Below are 18,649 nucleotides of genomic sequence, written 5' to 3'. Positions count from 1 at the left end.
ATAGAGCATTACTTCCGGGCTCAATATTGATTTTCTCGTCTTCCCCACCCGCTGTGCCGCTGTAACGAGTTTCAAGAAAGAACAAAATGGATACAAATATCTCTATTTCCTTTGACATTATTTGAAATCAAAAGGTATACTTTTAATAATACTTATACATGCTTTTCACCATTCCTGAAATTTGGCAGTATTTGATTAAAGTCCTAAATTACCATTTATCGATAACCCAATTTTGGTTCTTCACTGACAATAAAGACAAAAAAATCAAAAAAGAGGGCGACACACACTTTTTAGTGAAGTGTTGCCTTGCTAAAATACTCACATTGTCTACAATCCTTCGTTGTTTTCTTCATTGGTATGTCTTAAGAAAGTGCTTAACAACCAGATTTGTAAAAGTTTGAATATTCTTTGGCTTTTGGTCGTATTCTTTCTTTTTGCTATGGATGGAAAATCATGGGAAGTGATTGTCCACTACAACCATATCAATGAAGCGGACTCGGATATAGATTTTAAATTTATTTGTAAATTTGTTAGTAATGATGCTAATCAATCTAGATCAAATTGTGGGGAAGCCTACCGAAAGCTCCTACAACTACATCCCCAGTCTTCTTTTTCTTTCAATTTGTATTTTCACGATCTCACCGTTGATCTTTTGTCTTGTCATGTGTTTATTTATTCGCTTTGCTGTGATTACCCCCAGACAGGGTCTGCCAATAACGAAAATTTGTTATCCCCAGACAGGTGTCTGGGCATAACCAATTTTCGTTTATTCCCAGACACTTTTTTGATACGCTGTGATTGTGATTATCCCCAGTCCCCAGACACCTGTCTGGGGATAATAAATATTCGTTATCCCCAGACACCAATTTTCATTATCCCCAGACGCATATTTGAAACTCCGCTCTTTTAAACAATAATTCACATTCCAGAATATGGAATGTTTCCAGATGCACATAGAAATAAGGAAAGTTGATAAAATACCTATAAAAACATAAAATTAACCATTAAAATCAGTTGTTACTACATATACACAATATGCATCGACTTCGAAGTGGGTGTCATGGCCGAATGGTTTAGTCGTCTGCCCTGGAAGTTTGACCAGAATCGACGTTGTGGGTTCGAATCCTGGTAACGTCATTTTTTTATTTTTTATTTTTTTTAAATTCCGTCTTCTTTTTACAGAACGTTGAAAGGGATAAATGTCCCATCCATCCTCCCCCCACCTCTTTTTTTTTTTTTTATTAACTCTCGCTCTCTCTCTCTCTCTCTCTCTCTCTCTCTCTCTATCTCTCTCTCTCTCTCTCTCTCTTGGTTTTTTTCTAGTTTCTAGCAAATATTCGACCCCACTCCGATCTCAAATAGTGTCTAAAAAAAAAAAAATTAAAAAGCAAACAAACAGAAATATTCAGAGAGCGACCAAATGGTCAAATAGAGGAGAAAAAAAAAATTGTTTTAAAAATAAAAACAATTTAAGAAATTCATGCTCATAAACGGAACCTTTACATAAAGGTTTAGCAAACAAAAAACTCTCAAAATATAAAAAAAAAAAAAGAGAGAGATTTCCCTCGGAGCAGGGAATAGTGTTAACAATAATATAATAATAATAATAATAATAGTAATAGTATGATAATAAGAGTATTAATAATAAAAATAATATTATTATTGATAATAATATAATAATGATTATGATGGTAATAGTAATAATAATAACAATTATTATTATTACTATTATTATTATTATTATTATTATTATTATTATTATTATTATTATTATTATTATTATTATTATTAATATTATCATTTGACCAAAAAAAAACAAAAAAACAATAATAGATCTAGAGCAAATTAAATAATGAAATAATATTATCGGAGAAATAAAAAATTCAACTGATTAAAAAAAACTCTTGCTCGGAACTCTGAACAAAAGTGAAAACAATGAAAATCAATTGGGAAGAAAGAAAGTAAAAAAAAAAAGTGCGACTGGTTCGAATCTGTGCCGCTAAAAGGAGTAAAATGAAAGGTGGCCTAACCCACTGAGCTGTCTATCCACACCGTTATCGGAATATCTTAAATTCATATATGAGCTAAACCTATTTCCACCATTTTTGCTTCCTTGTTTTGGTAGTTATTTTCATCTCTGATTCGAATAAAAATATGTTGTTGGATCTAGTTTTGTGGACGTGTGATACTAAATTGTATTGTCTTGTGCGAAGAAGACAGGAAAATAACAGGTGTCGGTTTTGGGCTTTGGGGTGAACAACACCATGGCCTAGGAATTCGTCCGCGAAATAAAAAAAATAATTCCCGGTCATCCCCAAAATTGTGGCCAGAATGAGCAAATTATAGAAACAAGAGCTGATCAATAAAGTTAACAGGTAGGAAGGTAGTGAAAATATAAATGGTTGGTGGACTATGAACAGATTTGATGATTAACAACTTTCTTCCTGGTTGAAAATAAAAAGTCGAATTGCCAGTTTGACGTTTTCAGATCAAAGTAACAAAAGAAATTTCATTGATCCATTTGCTTTAAAATATTTTTTTTTAAAGAGCTGGATTTGACATTTGATCACTATTTACTTTTATCTTGTGTAAATGTCACTTGATATATATTAACTGTTTTGGGACACAACCACTAGTATTTTTTCCAGAATATTTGGTATTTTTCACGCCTAGTTTGGCATTTTGCATAAAATCTTTCTGCCCACTTGCTACATGCGTCTGGGGATAACCAATTTTTGTTAATAAAATATCAATAAAAACATAAAATTAACCAACAATAAATCAGTCCTTACTACACAATATGCGTCGACCTTCATGCGGGTGTCATGGCTGTATGGTTAAAGTCGTCTGTCTGCCTTGAGAGGTATGTCAGATTCTACGATGTGGGTTCGAATCCTGGTTCTGCCACTTTTTAAAAGTTTGTTTTTATACGTCTTCTTTTTATTCAGAGCGTTGCAAATGATAAATGTCCCATCCACCCCCCACCTCTTTTTTTTTTTAAAGAATAATATTTATCTCTCTCTCTCTCTCTCTCTCTCTCTCTCTCTCTCTCTCTCTCTCTCTCTCTCTCTCTCTCTCTCTCTCTCTCTCTCTCTCTCTCTCTCTCTTTTTAGTTCCTTTCTAGCAAATTGTCATATTCGTCCTCACTCCGATCTCAAAAAGTATTCTAAAAAGAATAAATAATTAAAAAGCAAACAAACAGAAATATTCAGAGAGCGACAAAATGGTCAGATAGAGGAGAAAAACAATATTTTTTAAAATTTTAATAAAATAAAAACAATTTAAAGAAATTCATGCTCGCTCAAAAAAAAAAAAAAAAATAATTTTGGGGTGGGGGGGGGGGGGGGGGGGAGGGAAACGATCGGATTCGAATCTGTGCAGCTAAAAGGAGCAAAATGAAAGGTGGTCTAACCCACTGAGCTGTCTATCCACACCGGTATCGATGTATCTTAAAATTCACATCTCTGGTTATAATATGTTGTTGGATCTAGTTTTGTGGACGTGTGATAATAAATTGTATTGTCTTGTATGAAGAACACTGGGGAAAAAAACAGGTGTTGTCGGTTTTGAGCTTTGGGGCGAACAACACCTTGGTCTAGGAATTCGTCCGCGAAATAAACAAATTCCCGGCCATCATCAATATCCCCAAAATTGTGGTCAGAATGAACAAATTATAGAAACAAAAGATGATCAATATAGTTAACAGTGAAAATTTTAATGGTTGGTTGATTATGAACAGATTTGATGATGATCAACTTTCTTGCTGGTTGAAAAGAAAGGCGAATTGCCAGTTTGACGTTTTCAGTTCAAAGTGACAAAAGAAATTTCATTGATCCATTTTTTTTAAAAAAGAGAGAAAAAAAGCTGGATTTGACATATATCACTATTTACTTTCATCTTGTGTTAAATATCACTTGATATTGACTGTTTTGAGACACAAATAACCTGGCATTTTTTTCAGAATATTTGGTATTTTTCACGCCTAGTTTGGCATTTTGCATTAAAAAAACTTTCTGCCAACACCTGTCTGGGAATAACGAAAATTGGTTATTCCCAGACAGGTGTCTGTGAATGCTGACAGCCTAATTTATTCAATTTGTCATCATAAAGAAGCATTTTAAAAACTCTAGAACAAACCTTGATAGATTTGTGAAAGTTTAAAGTTTCCTAATTTGACCATTGTTTTGATTCTTGGCTGCCATTTTGATTTGTGAAGTATTGAAGGGTAGTGCAAAGCAGTCCCGAGGGTTTTTTTTTCTATTAGGGTTAGTCATAAGTCTTAGTAAAAGTGCTATGGTGTTTGTTTTTCCTATTAGGGTTAGTTAAAGGTACTAGGTTTTATTTTTTCTCTGGGTTAGTTGAGGGAATATTATTTGAGTTGTTTCCCTTTATAGGAGCTTTCGGTAGGCCTCCCAAATTTTGACTTTGACAACTGAACCTCACATAAGTGTGTCCTCCCAGCTGAAGGCTGTGTAGTTCTGATGGTCCAACAGTAAACATTGGAGTTAGAGTAGAGAGGTAGTGGCAACGGTATGCGATGACGATGGTTATCGTGATGGCGATGGACATGAGATATGATGAGTCATAAATAATCATAATAATAATAATAATAATGCACATTTATGTTGCGCAACCTAGCCCCCTGGTTGGAGGCTCTGGGCGCATAAAAATTGAGCTCTTATATAGTGCAATATCAACTAAAAGTGCTCAAAGCGCTTTACGGTCCCTGACCAACAGGAACACTTAACATTTAGGATAGGACATGACGCCTCTTAGGCGATATTACAATTTTTTCGGACAGAGATGACGCTGTTAACTGCCAGGTACTCATTTTACACCTGACTACGGTGAGAGAATGTGAGTTAATAACCTTTTCCTAGGACTCAACTATGCGCCAAGCGAGGCTCGACCCAGGACCTTCCAATCTGAAAGCGAGTGTCATACCACAAGACCACATAGCCGCACACGTGTATTAGGAGTATTATGAAAATAGACACTACTCATTACATCGCCCCTCCAACTTTTGCGGCTATATGGTCTAGTGGTATGACGCTCGCTTTCGGATCAGAAGGTCCTGGGTTCGAGCCTCGCGCTCGGTGCATAGTTGAGTCCTTGGAAAAGGCTCTTTACTCACATTTTCTCACCGTACTCAGGTGTACAATGAGTACCTGGCCGTTAACAGCGTTGTCTTTGTCCGAAAAATTGTAATATCGCCTAACAGGCGTCATGTCCCGTCCTACATGTTAAATGTTGCTGTTGACCAGGGACCCCTTATAAAGCGCTTTGAGCACATTTCAGTGGATATTGCGCTATCTATATAAAGCTCAATTTAAATTTAATTTTTCAAACCAGGAGGGCAGTGAGTCATTCTCAAAACAAACTTATAAAATCATTTTATGTCATCATTATGACAATTTAAAATTAATGCTTTACCGCTTTGCTATTTTAACACTGAAAGTTTCATGGTCTTCCTTCCATTTATTATTGTGTGATTTTTGACACTTTCCTCTTGCTCCTTGCCTGAAATAACTGGCACCGGGGGGTTACATACAAGGCTGTCATTATTGCCAGACTTGTCTGCCAATAAAGAAAAATGTCCAGGTTTTTTATTATTGCCAAACACGTTTGATCACGTTGGCAGAAAGATTTAATGCAAAATGCCAAACTTAGGGTGAAAATTACCAAAATAATCTTTTAAAATGCCAGTGATAATTTGTGTCCTAAATCAGTTCATATCACGTGATATTTAACACAAGATGAAAGTAAATAATGCTCAAATGCCAAATCCAGCTTTTTAAAAAAAATTGAAAGCAAATGGACCAATGAAATGAATGTAGGTTTTTGATACTTTGAACTGAAAACACCAAACTGCAATTCCGTCTTTTTTTTTTTTTTCAACTAGCAAGAAACTTGTTAATCAGCGAATTGGTTCATAGTCCACCAACCATTAAAAATTTCACTACCTACCTTCCTGTTAACTTTATTGATCTTCTTTAGTTTCTATAATTTGTTTATTCACAATTTTAGGGAGATTGATGATGGCCGGGGATTTGTTTATTTCGTGGACAGGTTTCACGCAAGTTGGAATGGGACGATTTACAATACCGCAAAATTTGGTGGCTCATGGTTGATGAAAAATAGTTCTAATTCTAACAATCACCTAATAATCATGACAATAAAGATAAAAATCCGGGATTGGAAGGTGGGGAGGGTTACATTTTACAACAGTCCTCAGAAGAAGAATGTAGTTTTATTTATTTATTTATTTATTTATTTATTTATTTATTTATTTAGGTGTAAACTGAGTCACCAGGGGGTTTCGTCGGCATAGTGATCTGACTGTCAACAATAATGATGTATCATTGTACACTTGATAAAAAATACAACTAGGCACTAGCTACTACTATGTATTTGCATACCTGTTTATAAGAAAGAGATTTTAAAATTTGACAAAACAAACAACAACAAAAAAAAAAAAACCAACCTTTCCTTTTGGTTTGATTTGATTTTTTCGTGTCTGGCAATAATCCCAGCAATACAATACCCAGAAGTGGCTGGCACCTAGAGGAGAATATAGGCAAAATGCTTTGCACACACTTAGTTTTAATAAGAAGGAGGGTTAGAACAGAGATTAAACTTCATTAGATGGAATAGTAGGAAGAAATTCTAATAGAGGCAAAACAGGTGTTTAGGGGACTTTTTGGTAAGTTAGCAATTTAAACTAGTCACAGGGGAGAATGTTTTCCAATGATCTAGCATATATTTCAGACAAGGAACCAAAATTACAATTGCATCTGTTTCTGTGAAATAATGATAATAATAATTTACTTATACACTTATATAGCGCTCAGCAGCAGCGCTTTACAATTTCACATATATAACATTCAAACATTCTTTCACCAAGTTGATTCAACAACACAACTCGTCTATTTTGAGAGCACAGAAACAGACACACACACACACACACACACTCATTCCCACACAAATACGCTCACATACTACACCAATTTTCCTCAAACTATCAAATAGTTATATGGTTTTAACAGATTGATTTTTTAAAAATTTATGTTACGAAACAAAATACGAGAGCTTATATACTATTACTATGTATTATTAAAAAAATATTTGTTTTTGTGTTTCTTCCTTTATCTCAGAGTCCCCTCAATCCTCGACTGTTTGTGTAGATCTTAGATCTATCTTGCCATGACAACCAGCAACATCAGTCACACCCTTCTGGGTAGTGGTGGTGGGGGTGGGATCATGCCAGCATCCCTGGCACAGGAAATTGCCAATGGTAACTTCCACGACAACAGAGAATCATTTCACGACTACATCTATTCCAAGCTGATTCTTGGAGAGGATAACAATGATGTGAACAACATAGGAGCTGCCTCTGCCCACAATACAGCAAACACAAACAATGTTCCTGTCTTCCCCACCGCCCTCTTACCAAACTATGCATCTTCCATGGCCCCTCAAGCATCCATGTCAGCAGTGGATTTCACCATCAACCACCCGAACAATAATCAGAGTAGTAGTGCAAATTCTGCAAACAATAGCATGGGGGTGGTCAGTGGTGGTCTCAACAACTCAACTTCCATTTCTTCTCATAACAATATCCAGTCTTCTTCATCGGAGCCGCATATCGACATTACAAATGCAACTATTGCCAGTTCTCCCCAGGTGAGTACTTTGAAACCGAGTGGCAGTTCAAAGAAGAAGTCCCAGCACAAAGCCAATCTGCTGCATCAACAACAACAACAACAGCAGCAGCAGCAACAACAACTTCAGAGTATGACACAAATCAATGTTCCCAACCACGAAGGTTTGATAAATGTAGCAAAGCCGAAGAAAAACAAAAGCCCCAAGCAGAAGAAGGAAAAAGTAAACTTTTGTGATGTGTGTGGCCGGGGATTCGCTGAGAGATATACACTAAATCGTCACATGTTGACACATACTCATGTCAAACCGTACTCGTGCACCAAATGCAACATGGCCTTTTCCAGAAGCGACGGTCTTGCCAAACACATGAAAGCAGGACATCGTCGAATAGATGCCCATCATTGCGACGTTTGTGGTGGGACATTCAACAGCGAGCTGTCCTTCGAACAACATAAACGTGAATATGGGTCCACTTTGCCGTTTGTCTGTAATTTGTGCATGTTGGCATTTTCTCAATGTTGCCATCTGAACTATCACATGAAAAGTCATTCGCTGAAAAGCGATTATGGAGTCGAGGTCACTGCTGAAACTGCAGGTGAACCAGTAGATGTGGATTCACTCGTACCTGAAGACTTTGCCCCGCTTCCGAAGCCAAAGGAGAGCTCGAATAAAATCAACTTTGCCGTCCTCAACGCAAGTCTGAATCCAGACATTCGTATAAAGCATGAAATAGATGATAACTTTCCATATAGTAACACTGGTAGTAAGACTGGAGATCTGTTACAGCAAAACCACAATCAGAATCATGACAATGACATCAACCCAGCCACAAATATGTCTGCCATTACAAACGCCATTGCTATAGCTACAGGAGTGTCCAGTGAAAACATGTCCAACACTAATGCTGGAGCAACCAACAGCAATATTAAAACGTCCATATCGGATATCGATATGAAAAAATACTACGATATCAAAATTCCAAATCCTCGATTTCTTGACCCTTCCAATCCGAATGCAACGACTTCCACGACAAACAGTGACGGCACCAGCCAGCCAGTCACTTTATTCCGATGCCACATATGTGGCAAGGGATTTACAAGAAAATACCATATGCAGAGACACGTACGCCTCCACACTAGGGGGCCAGTACCCAGAGCTCATCTCCTCGACTGGACTCGTCGTCCTTATGCTTGTGGCGTGTGCAAGATGGGATTTACGAGACAGCACCATCTAACCCGTCACATGTTGATTCACACAGGGGAGCGGCCCCACTCCTGCCATATTTGTGGAAAAGCTTTCCGTCGTTACACCAACCTCTCCCTCCATGTTCGTACTGTACACGGATCTGAACGGCCATTCAAGTGCCCGATTTGTAATCGAGGCTTCCCACGGGTCTACAGCCTGCAGCGGCATCTCAACACCCATGGAAAGAACAATGATGCACAGCTGTTGATGAATGCAGGACTCATGCCTTTCCCTAAAAAAGATGGAGATGCCGGCGATGGTGGGAATGAGAACGACAGTTCAGCTTCAAAGCCTAATGAGAGTGATCAGCAACAACAACAGTATTTGACAATCGGAGGGTCATCAAAACTATTGAATTCTGGTCAAGTATTAGGAGCTCATGCCAATGTCAACAACGGGGGAAATGTACAACATCGAGATGCACTCTTGTCGGACGGTTCCGATGGGGAATCTTCAGCAAATCATGCTCATCGTCACCATAGTCAGAGTGTTGACCCTGCTCGACAGTCTGAAATTGACAGGATCAATGCGTCTATCGAAGACACGATAGGGGAGGTAATTAAAGGGGCTATGGCGCAAGGGAACAAAAAACCACGAACCAAAAAGTCTTCAACCTCTGCTTCATCAATTCATCGTCAACACCCTCATACACCCTCCACTCCAACTTCGTCTCAAATCAATAATAATAATAGTAATAATAATAGCAACAACAATGTCACATCCACTATGCATTCAGAACAGATGGTCAATCTGTCATTACAGCAACAACAACAGCAACATCAGCAGCAACAACAGCACAATGAAGTCATGCATCAACATCATCAGCATCATCAACAACACCATCAGCTTCATCACCATCAACAACAACAGCAACAACAACAACCTCAACATTCCCGAAACCTAACCATCACCCAAGACTCAACTTCAGACCATTTTAGCAATGCTTTGTCCAGACAACAGCACGATCTTGTTGCTGCCCAGCAAAGATCTGGGAACTTTAACGATCTCAACACGTTGCGATCTTCCACCCCGTCGTCATCCTATTCTCAGCAACAACAGCAACAGCAACAACACCAAGACAGATCTACCACACCGTTTGCATTAAACCAGCAACAGCAACAGCAACAAAACGATAGCAGACCATCCAGTGCTTACGCAATCATCCATTCAGCCAATGACAAGCCAGGCACACCGTACTCAATAACCCAGAATGCATTGTCGTTATCCACCACAACAAGAGATAAACAAGGTGGCAACAATAGCAGTGCTTTCTCTCTCAACGCAAATCAATCAATCTCATCTGCTGACCGTTCTTCCACCCCTTATTCCCATCAGTCTCAATCCAACATTGATCGTTCCTCCACCCCATTCTTGTTAACTCAACAACAACAACAACAACAGCAGCAGCAGCAACAACAACCAAATAATCTCGACACCTTCCAGAACAACGTAGCGACAGTTGTCGCAACCACCATACCTTCTTCCAGATCTCAAAATCAACAACAACATCAGCAACAACAGCTACAGCAAATTGTCACTCAATTGGACCGTTCAGAATCTCGCGATCCCATCATCTACGCCCATTCATCAAACGGGTTTCAGATACCGATGGGGGCCACCATGGATTTGTCTACCACTCAAAGAAACAGACTGGTGGGGAATTCAGCCCCGGCCACCATCAACCCTATCATTCGTCAAGCTCCGACAACTGATTTCGGTCACAACTTAACGCTGGGTCAAACAGCCCTCAATCTTAACGCCGAAGCATTCGCCCACGTCCAAACAACCAACAATCTGTCTTCGCTTTTCCCTGGCAATGCCACTCTTACCTATCACCAGCAACAGTTAATGGGAGAGGCGCTGTCACGACTGGATATGGAGCTGCAAGCTGCTCATCAGCAAGGAGTTGCTGGGCAGTTACCGTCTGCCTCTCACAACAGTAACAGTAGCGGCAGGCCCTACTGAATCATAAGTTAATCGTTTGTTTTCTTATATTTTTTTTTAGTCTTATTGTCAAAAGTGACTAATGATTGTGGTACAGTTGAAGTGATTTCATTGGAATAGCACCATGAGGCAGAACCCATTTCAATTAAGGGACTGTTCCAATACAGCTGTTATTTTCCAAAATACCTGATTCACTTGTACTTGTATAAACCAAAAATATCCTCAGTGAAATCAGGATGAAGCCGGGTGTATCGATGGCTGCCAGGTGAAAGTCGTGTTGCACAAGCCAACTAGGTGTTATTCTTTGTCAAGTGGAACTAGGATCGTAGTCCTAGTCTTGTGTACAGATGAGGCTTTTCCATTATATTCAAAATGGAATGGACTGTACTGTGTAAGGAGCATTTGACAGGACAATGGTATGTGACAAAAGCACTTTTTTCCAGGTTGAAGTTAGACTCGGATACCGTTTATTTACTCCTATGGAGAGTAGGGCCTTGAGAGAGAAAAAAGAATTAGAAATTTTTAGGGACCTTGGGGGGTCAGTCGGTACACTGTATGTTCTTAGATTCAATGTAGTAATAGTGTGTGTGTGTGTGTTGGGGGGGGGGGGGGGGGTCATTGTTGGCTTGATTGATCTAATCCTCATGGGTTTATGACTTGGGTTATCAATACATAATTTGTTTCAAAGCTGAGGTTTATATTTATATTTAAAACCTGCCTGGCAATCATTCTCGCTTCACACGGAAAGGGACCGAGATCGCCCCCGGGTGCAGTCCAGATTTATTTCTGACCCTCCTATCCTATCCAAAGGATAGCAAGCAATTGCTATTGTCCGTTTCACAGTATAGAAACTGGGATAAACTCCGGCTCCATGGGCCTTATGGCTCTGCTGAAACTTTTTTTTTTTTTTTCGCAATCAATGCATTGAGAGGAGGGATAGAGAATCAGAACTTACCATTTTATTCATGTGAATTCAGATGTTGTACTTTTTTTTAACATAATTTGTGCCCAACGGTCTCAAAATGTCTCTCCCGATAATAGATCCAACTCTCTCCTGATCCATCCTCTCCAGTGTTCTCATCCCACCATGTGGTCCGTTTTTCCTCAATTTCCTCCAGAGTTAATGAGCACTTCCATCTGTTTCTTGGTCATCCCCTCCCTTCTCTTTCTTTCCTCGTGGATTTCACGTCAAGGTCAAAGTCAAAGCCTGTCTTTTTACATTGTTGTTTGTTGACTTTTGGAGGGTGTGGGCGGGCAATCCATCCCAACTGGGTGGGGTTCTTGACCCCCTATTACCCCTATATATCTAGTTTCCAATTTGCTTTCTCTGTCTTTGTCTTGGAATGAGGTTACTTGGTTTTGTCCTGGCTCTGGCTGGGAGGGAAACTGTCAAATGTATAGTTAGTTTTGTGAGATGATATATTTTTTTCCTTGTAAATCATTTCTCTGTTACTGTTATGTACTTGGGGGGGGGGGGGGGGGGGTGTTGTTTATTTTATTTTATTCAGGTATTTTGAAGACAGATTAGATGAAGATGTCACTGTTGTTGTAAAACTTTTCTGTCTAGAGTTAAACAAAAAAAAGTAGTTTTGAACAAATTGAAGGAAAAAGATTCTCTCCCTTACATTACATACTGCATATTACAATAAGGAATATATATATCTTTTAAACCATCATATTTGAACAAGCCTCTTGTTGATAGATAAGATCGTCAGTATCAATGAGTCAGGTGTATGCAATGTCAGATCTGATCTCTGTTTCAATTCTATATTTATTTACTGTGAAAACATTGGGTTTTTGAAAATTTCATTTTAGTTATAGTTCCTTTTCTTTGTGAGCATTTGATAAGAAATTACAATGAGAGAGAAAGATCTGACTCAATAATTTTAATTATCATTTCCACAATAACCATACATAATCTTTGACGTTGATTCCTCACTCCCACCTCTCTTCCACTTAATTTTACAATTTATAATACGGTACATTGTTGTTGAATTACTTCTTCAATGTTATGGATATATACCACGCATTAGTATATGTACAGTCATTTTGTATCAGTGCATAGTTTTTTCATGATATGAATAATATAATAATAAGTCGGCGCTTGGTTTTGGGACATAATGGGGGGTCCACATAGCTTAGTTGGAGGAGCACTCGCTTCACAAGGAAACTGCTTTTCGATAGTCTAGCATCCCATCCAAAGGGTAGCGAGCGATAGTCTAGCATCCAATCCAAAGGGTAGTGAGCAATTGCTACTGTTCATTTCATGCTATATAGAAACTGGGATAAGGTCCTGCTCTTTGGACTTGATTTGGTGGCTGTAAAGGACTAGCTATTTTTTTTTTTTTTATTTTTTTTATTTTTTTTGTGGACATTTTGATATGCTACTTATATGAGCTTTATATTACATAAGAGTAATATCCACTAAACGTGCTCAAAGCACTTTTCAAGGGGTCCCTGGCCAACAGCAACATTTAACATGTATGACGGTACATGATTCCTGTTAGTCGATATTACAATTTTTTTCGAACAAAGACAACGGTGTTACTCATGAGTACAGTGAGAGAATGTGAGTAAAGAGCCTTCTCCAAGGATTCAACTATGCGTCAAGCGAGGCTCGAACCCATGACCGTTCCATCTGAAAGCGAGTGTCATACCACTAGACCACATAGCCGCACTGATCTGCCAACTCTTGTGAGGAGGTTTTTCCCCACAGGATTTTCATCCTTTGTTTAGGGTAGTCTTAAATTTTAAAATAAATCTTGACAGGATTTCTAAAACAAGTACAGAAAATCTCTTTCTTCCTTGATTAGAAAAAAATATATATACGAATTAGTAATAATACTTACATGTGTAATATAGTAATATTAATATTTATATCCTTCCGATCTGAAAGCGAGTGTCATACCACTAGACCACATAGCCTCACAGAAAAAGGTGTAGAGAGAATCATGTTTTCTTTTGCACCGTACCAGGTGTGGAATGTCTGTACTGTTAATTGTTAAATGTTTTTGTGATTGAGTGTGTATGTCCTCAGACTCAAGATTTTTGCTCTGTTTTTACTTTACTGCATGCAATGTTATTGTGTATGCACTTAGATTCTGATTGTTGATTATCTTGGGATTTTACGAAATTTTGATAAAGATTTTTTTTTCTTTGTTGTTCTCAAAGAAATAAGGCAAATTTTATATGTGGAGTTTCTTACAAGAAACTGATTTAAAAGACAGCTGTATCAACTGGTATAGGGGTAATTTTCAATGAGACAACAGACTTTTTTTTTAAATTTTAAAATGAAAGGCAGGGAAATTATGATTACAGTTACAGACCTGCCTACTTGAAATTGGAAAATATCGTACTTTTTCAGGGGTAATAACATAGTAGGCATTATAACTACTTTTTTAAATTACTGATTTATGTTTAAATACAGTGAATTAATGCCTTAAACTCGTCTGTATACTAGCTCTAGCAACAAGACTTTGTTTTCAAGAAGTTTATTGAAAATTAAAGATCTTTGTAATATATATATAATCGTAAATTAGGACCCCAAAAATTCGTGGTTTTACGGAATTTTCGTAGTAGTTGACAGGCCTGCACTTACAATATAATCTGTTTGATGGGAGGGTTTTAAGTATTTTAAAACAATGATGGGACCGATCTCCTGTTTGTATATATTTATATCCTGCGATATTTGTAAATTTTTATGCAATTTTTGTCTTGCAATAAGGCCATGTCATGTTCTTTTGTTAGTTTTTTTTTTTCTGTTTACTTATTAATATGACACAATCAAAAAGTTTCCAAACTAATTTTAGAAAGAGCATGTGTGAACCTCTGCCTCAATATGGTTTTACATCAAGGTGGTTTAGTCTTGATCGCCTTAAATACGGTTTTATGTCAAGGTGGTTTAGTCTTGATCACCTTCAATACGGTTTTATGTCAAGATGGTTTAGTCTTGATTGCCTCAATACGGTTTTATGTCAAGGTGGTTTAGGCAAGATCGCCTCAATACGGTTTTATGCCAAGGTGGTTTAGGCATGATCGCCTCAATACGGTTTTATGTCAAGGTGGTTTAGGCATGATCGCCTCAATGCGGTTTTATGTCAAGGTGGTTTAGGCATGATCGCCTCAATACGGTTTTATGTCAAGGTGGTTTAGTCTTGATTGCCTCAATACGGTTTTATGTCAAGATGGTTTAGGCATGATTGCCTCAATACGGTTTTTATGTCAAGGTGGTTTAGGCAAGATCGCCTCAATACGGGGTTTTACATCAAGGTGGTTTAGTCTTGATCACCTCAATATGGTTTTATGCCAAAGTGGTTTAGGCATGATCACCTCAATATGGTTTTATGCCAAAGTGGTTTAGGCATGATCACCTCAATATGGTTTTACGTCAAGGTGATTTAGGCGTGATCGCCTTCAATATGGTTTTACGTCAAGTTAATTTAGGCGTCATTGACTCAATACGGTTTTACATCAAGGTGATTTAGGCATTATCGCCTCAGTGCAGTTTTAGGTCAAGGTGATTTAGGTGTGGTCGCCTCAATACGGTTTTAGGTAACAGTAATTTAATCGAGATCGTGAAAGATTTGAGACTCTGGGATGAACTCATACCAAAAGGTCGTCTTTGTAAGATTCCACACAAACTATCTTCAATTTTTAAAAGCAATTTTAATGACTGTAGAAAAATTTAGATTTTTAATGACATATTTTTTATTCTTATTTTCAGGGGTTGATCATGAAAACCAGTCTAATGACTGAGGGTCTGGTATCAAAAGTATAAAATAGTAATAGTTTGTTTTTTTTTTAATTGGAAAAAGTGTTTAAGAAAATATTAACTTCGAGAAGCCATTTCTGCTATTCGATCAGATCTTTTTTCTTTTTTTTCTACTTTATTTTTTAACCCAGAGAAATGGATGAGCACTACTAAATCTTTGAATAGGTTTCTGAAATGATGTAATAATATTGTCTTCTTTTGTCTTATGTTTTAAAAAGACTGACCAGTTGGCATTTGGCTCAGATTCGTATATTTTATTGAGAGGAATAGATATAGTTTGAGAAAGTGTGAAAACTTCAAATTTCATGTGTACCTGATCGCTTGTCGGTGTATTGTGATTAACTCGTGACATGATACAAGAATGAAATTTTGTTGTGTGCATGATTTTATATTAACGATTCTAAAAGCCTTGTGTTGTGAATTTTGTAACATGTTGGGAAGAGGGGGGTATGACTTTTTATTTTTGTCTTTTGTAATCACCTCATCATGTGACTTTGTACTTTTATTGTGCGGAAAAATATAAAAGTGAATGTCTTAGGCTTCCAATCGGACTTTGTGTGTCCATTTACTGAGAGCTTACAAGGATGCTCTTTGTGTTCGTTTTTGTTTGTTTTTGGGGGGGGGGGGGGGGGGGGGGATATTTATTTTTTTACATTGAATTTTTCCTTTGTTTTTACCAGGGGTATCGAAAGAGTGAAAGTTGTCCGAGTTTCAGAGGGAAATCGGTGAAAAGTTATTTTACCCAGAAACCAAATTTCTCCAAAAGTGAACTGATCGCACTACATTAATTCTACAATATTCTAAAGTACAAGATACATCTAAATAATGGTGAATACTACTACAGTATTTCTTTTTCTGTTGATACCGGTACTTTTCTGTAAATTTCAATATTTTGGTGAAAGAATATATATACAGATTTTTTGTCTATTGTCCGGTTGTACTTCTAAAGTTAAGCCTAGCCAGTTTGTAACAGTCAGTTAATTTGCTATGATGCTACATGCTGCATCCTTTGGGATCAGGGTTTATTAAACACAAATTATGCCACTAGCTGATTTAATCTTGTAATGTGTGGGAAATAAACCCGAGGATGAAAAATAAGCATAAAGAAAAGCTGATCAGAATTAAGAAGCTTTCATGTTTTAAGACCAAGATAACAAATTTCTCTCTTGAATAAAAGCTTTTACCAGAATTAAGAAACTTACTTGTTTTACAGTTGAAACAATCTAACAAAACTCTCTCTTGAAGAAAAGCTGATATGAATTGCAGAGTTGTCTATTTGAAATCTCAAGTTCAAAGTCAAAGATTCGTAGTTTCCGAGGAAAAACAATGAAAAGGTCACAATAAATAGCATAACAAATCAATTATTTGCCCTCAGAATGGTCAAAAATGCTCCAAAGTCCTAAACACAGTTTCTAAGCAACCAAGCTTTCCCTTTCGACAAAATTTATTGTATAAAAAAACGTCTCTCTAAACAGTTCTGTCAATGGAGCCAAAAGTTCGTAATTATACGAATTTTTCGTAGCACTAGATAGGTTTGGAATTGAGAGAAACTTTTCTGTTTTGAAACTAGAAAATAGCAAAACTCTGCATGCTTTAATTTTTTAAAATTTGGCCAGAAAACTTCTCCTTCAAATATCAATTGATTAACATGACCCTAATTTTTGTCAAAGCTTTTTAAAATAAATAAATGATTAAAAATGAAAATAAGGGTAAATTTCAAAACTAGGCTTTAGATTATGTAATCATCTATATATGTGTGAGGAAAAGGTATAGCAGTAATTCTACCGGTGTAAAATGAATATTATATATAAAATTGCAAGATTTTAGAAATAGAGATAAATAGACGAATGAATAAATGAATTCGTAAAATTTGTATTTAGTTCTTCTTAGAGTTACAAGTCTTTTACTTACTAGCCATGGGCTTGATTTATGCGGGTGTCTGTAATGGACATTAAGTTTTTTGGTTGTTTTTTTTTTTTTTTTCGTTTAATAGTATTTCTACTTCATGTGTATATAAACAATCGAAATGACTATTCTCATCCCCCTAGTCTAGGATGCTAGTCTTCATAATAGTAATCCACAATTGTTGTATGTTTAATCCATCCAAAGGTTTTAATGCAGTAATTTGTTAAGTTTCTTGTCACAAGTTACACAATTAAAAAAAAAAATTCAATCAAATCCAAATCGCAAAAAGCCGGCGACGTTTTTTTCGGTAATCCAATCGGCCGGGGGGGGGGGGGGGGGGGGGGGGGATGAGAATAGAGGCAGCCATAAACAATTTGGTTTTTATCGCAGACTCGGAAATTGGTAATATACATACATAAATACACCGATCATAACTTAATTAATTGCAATACTTGGTCTTCCTGATTTGGTGTAGTTGTTGATGTTGTTGTTGTTGTGCAGTGGTTTGTCACAAGTCTATATCCCTTTATTTAAAAAAAAAAAGGGGGGGTCCAAATATAACTCACCCCGTGCTGGTGTTTTCAGTTTATGACTCTTGATGAATCGATTATATTGGATCCACTTTTGCTACTATCTTTTTTTCTTTTCTTTTTCGTTTTTTTTTTTTTTCTTTTTTATTTTTAAAATATATATTTTGTTTTGGTCATAATTTATATTTCGGATCTTTCGATCTTAAAATTTATTATGAAATTGTCTCATCATTATCATCGTCCATGACTCGAAGACACAATAGACAGAAAAGAAATCTCAATTTGAATATTTTTTTTTTTAAATTCAAATGCAACACAACTTCTTGGTGTCATATCGGGCATTTTTACATCAATGTTTTTTTTTGTTTTGTTTTTTTCTTGGCGGGAGGGGGTTTTTTTTGTTTTGTTTTTTTTAACTAAAGAGTTTTATTTGTAAATGTGAAACAATTGCAAGTTGTATATTATTATTCTTCATTTTGAAGACACGATGATGTCATGATGTCGATAGGATGTAAGATACGCATTTTGTATTTGGATAATGTTATTATAATAGTGTTATACATTCATATAAAGGTTGTAATGAAAATACTAT

General features: G+C 36.8%; 1 protein-coding gene across 1 annotated transcript; it reads left to right on the top strand.

The window, feature by feature from the left end:
- The first annotated feature begins 10 nt into the window (after positions 1 to 10).
- Positions 11 to 12,434, top strand: LOC144959807 (uncharacterized). Its single transcript, XM_078892560.1, has 2 exons — positions 11 to 134; positions 7,155 to 12,434. The coding sequence occupies exon 2, from the start codon at positions 7,204 to 7,206 to the stop codon at positions 10,870 to 10,872; it is 3,669 nt and encodes a 1,222-aa protein (XP_078748686.1). The 5' UTR covers positions 11 to 134; positions 7,155 to 7,203; the 3' UTR covers positions 10,873 to 12,434.
- Positions 12,435 to 18,649: the final 6,215 nt, after the last annotated feature.

Source organism: Berghia stephanieae, chromosome 14 (assembly GCF_034508935.2).
Source record: "Berghia stephanieae isolate SIO BIC M18660-M18661 chromosome 14, UCSD_Bste_1.3, whole genome shotgun sequence".
Lineage (NCBI taxonomy): Eukaryota > Metazoa > Mollusca > Gastropoda > Nudibranchia > Aeolidiidae > Berghia > Berghia stephanieae.
This window is presented reverse-complemented; position numbering and strand designations above follow the sequence as displayed.

Bases quoted from the DNA above. Each gene is read 5' to 3' on its own strand.
- LOC144959807 (XM_078892560.1), top strand. From the start codon at position 7,204: ATGACAACCAGCAACATCAGTCACACCCTTCTGGGTAGTGGTGGTGGG.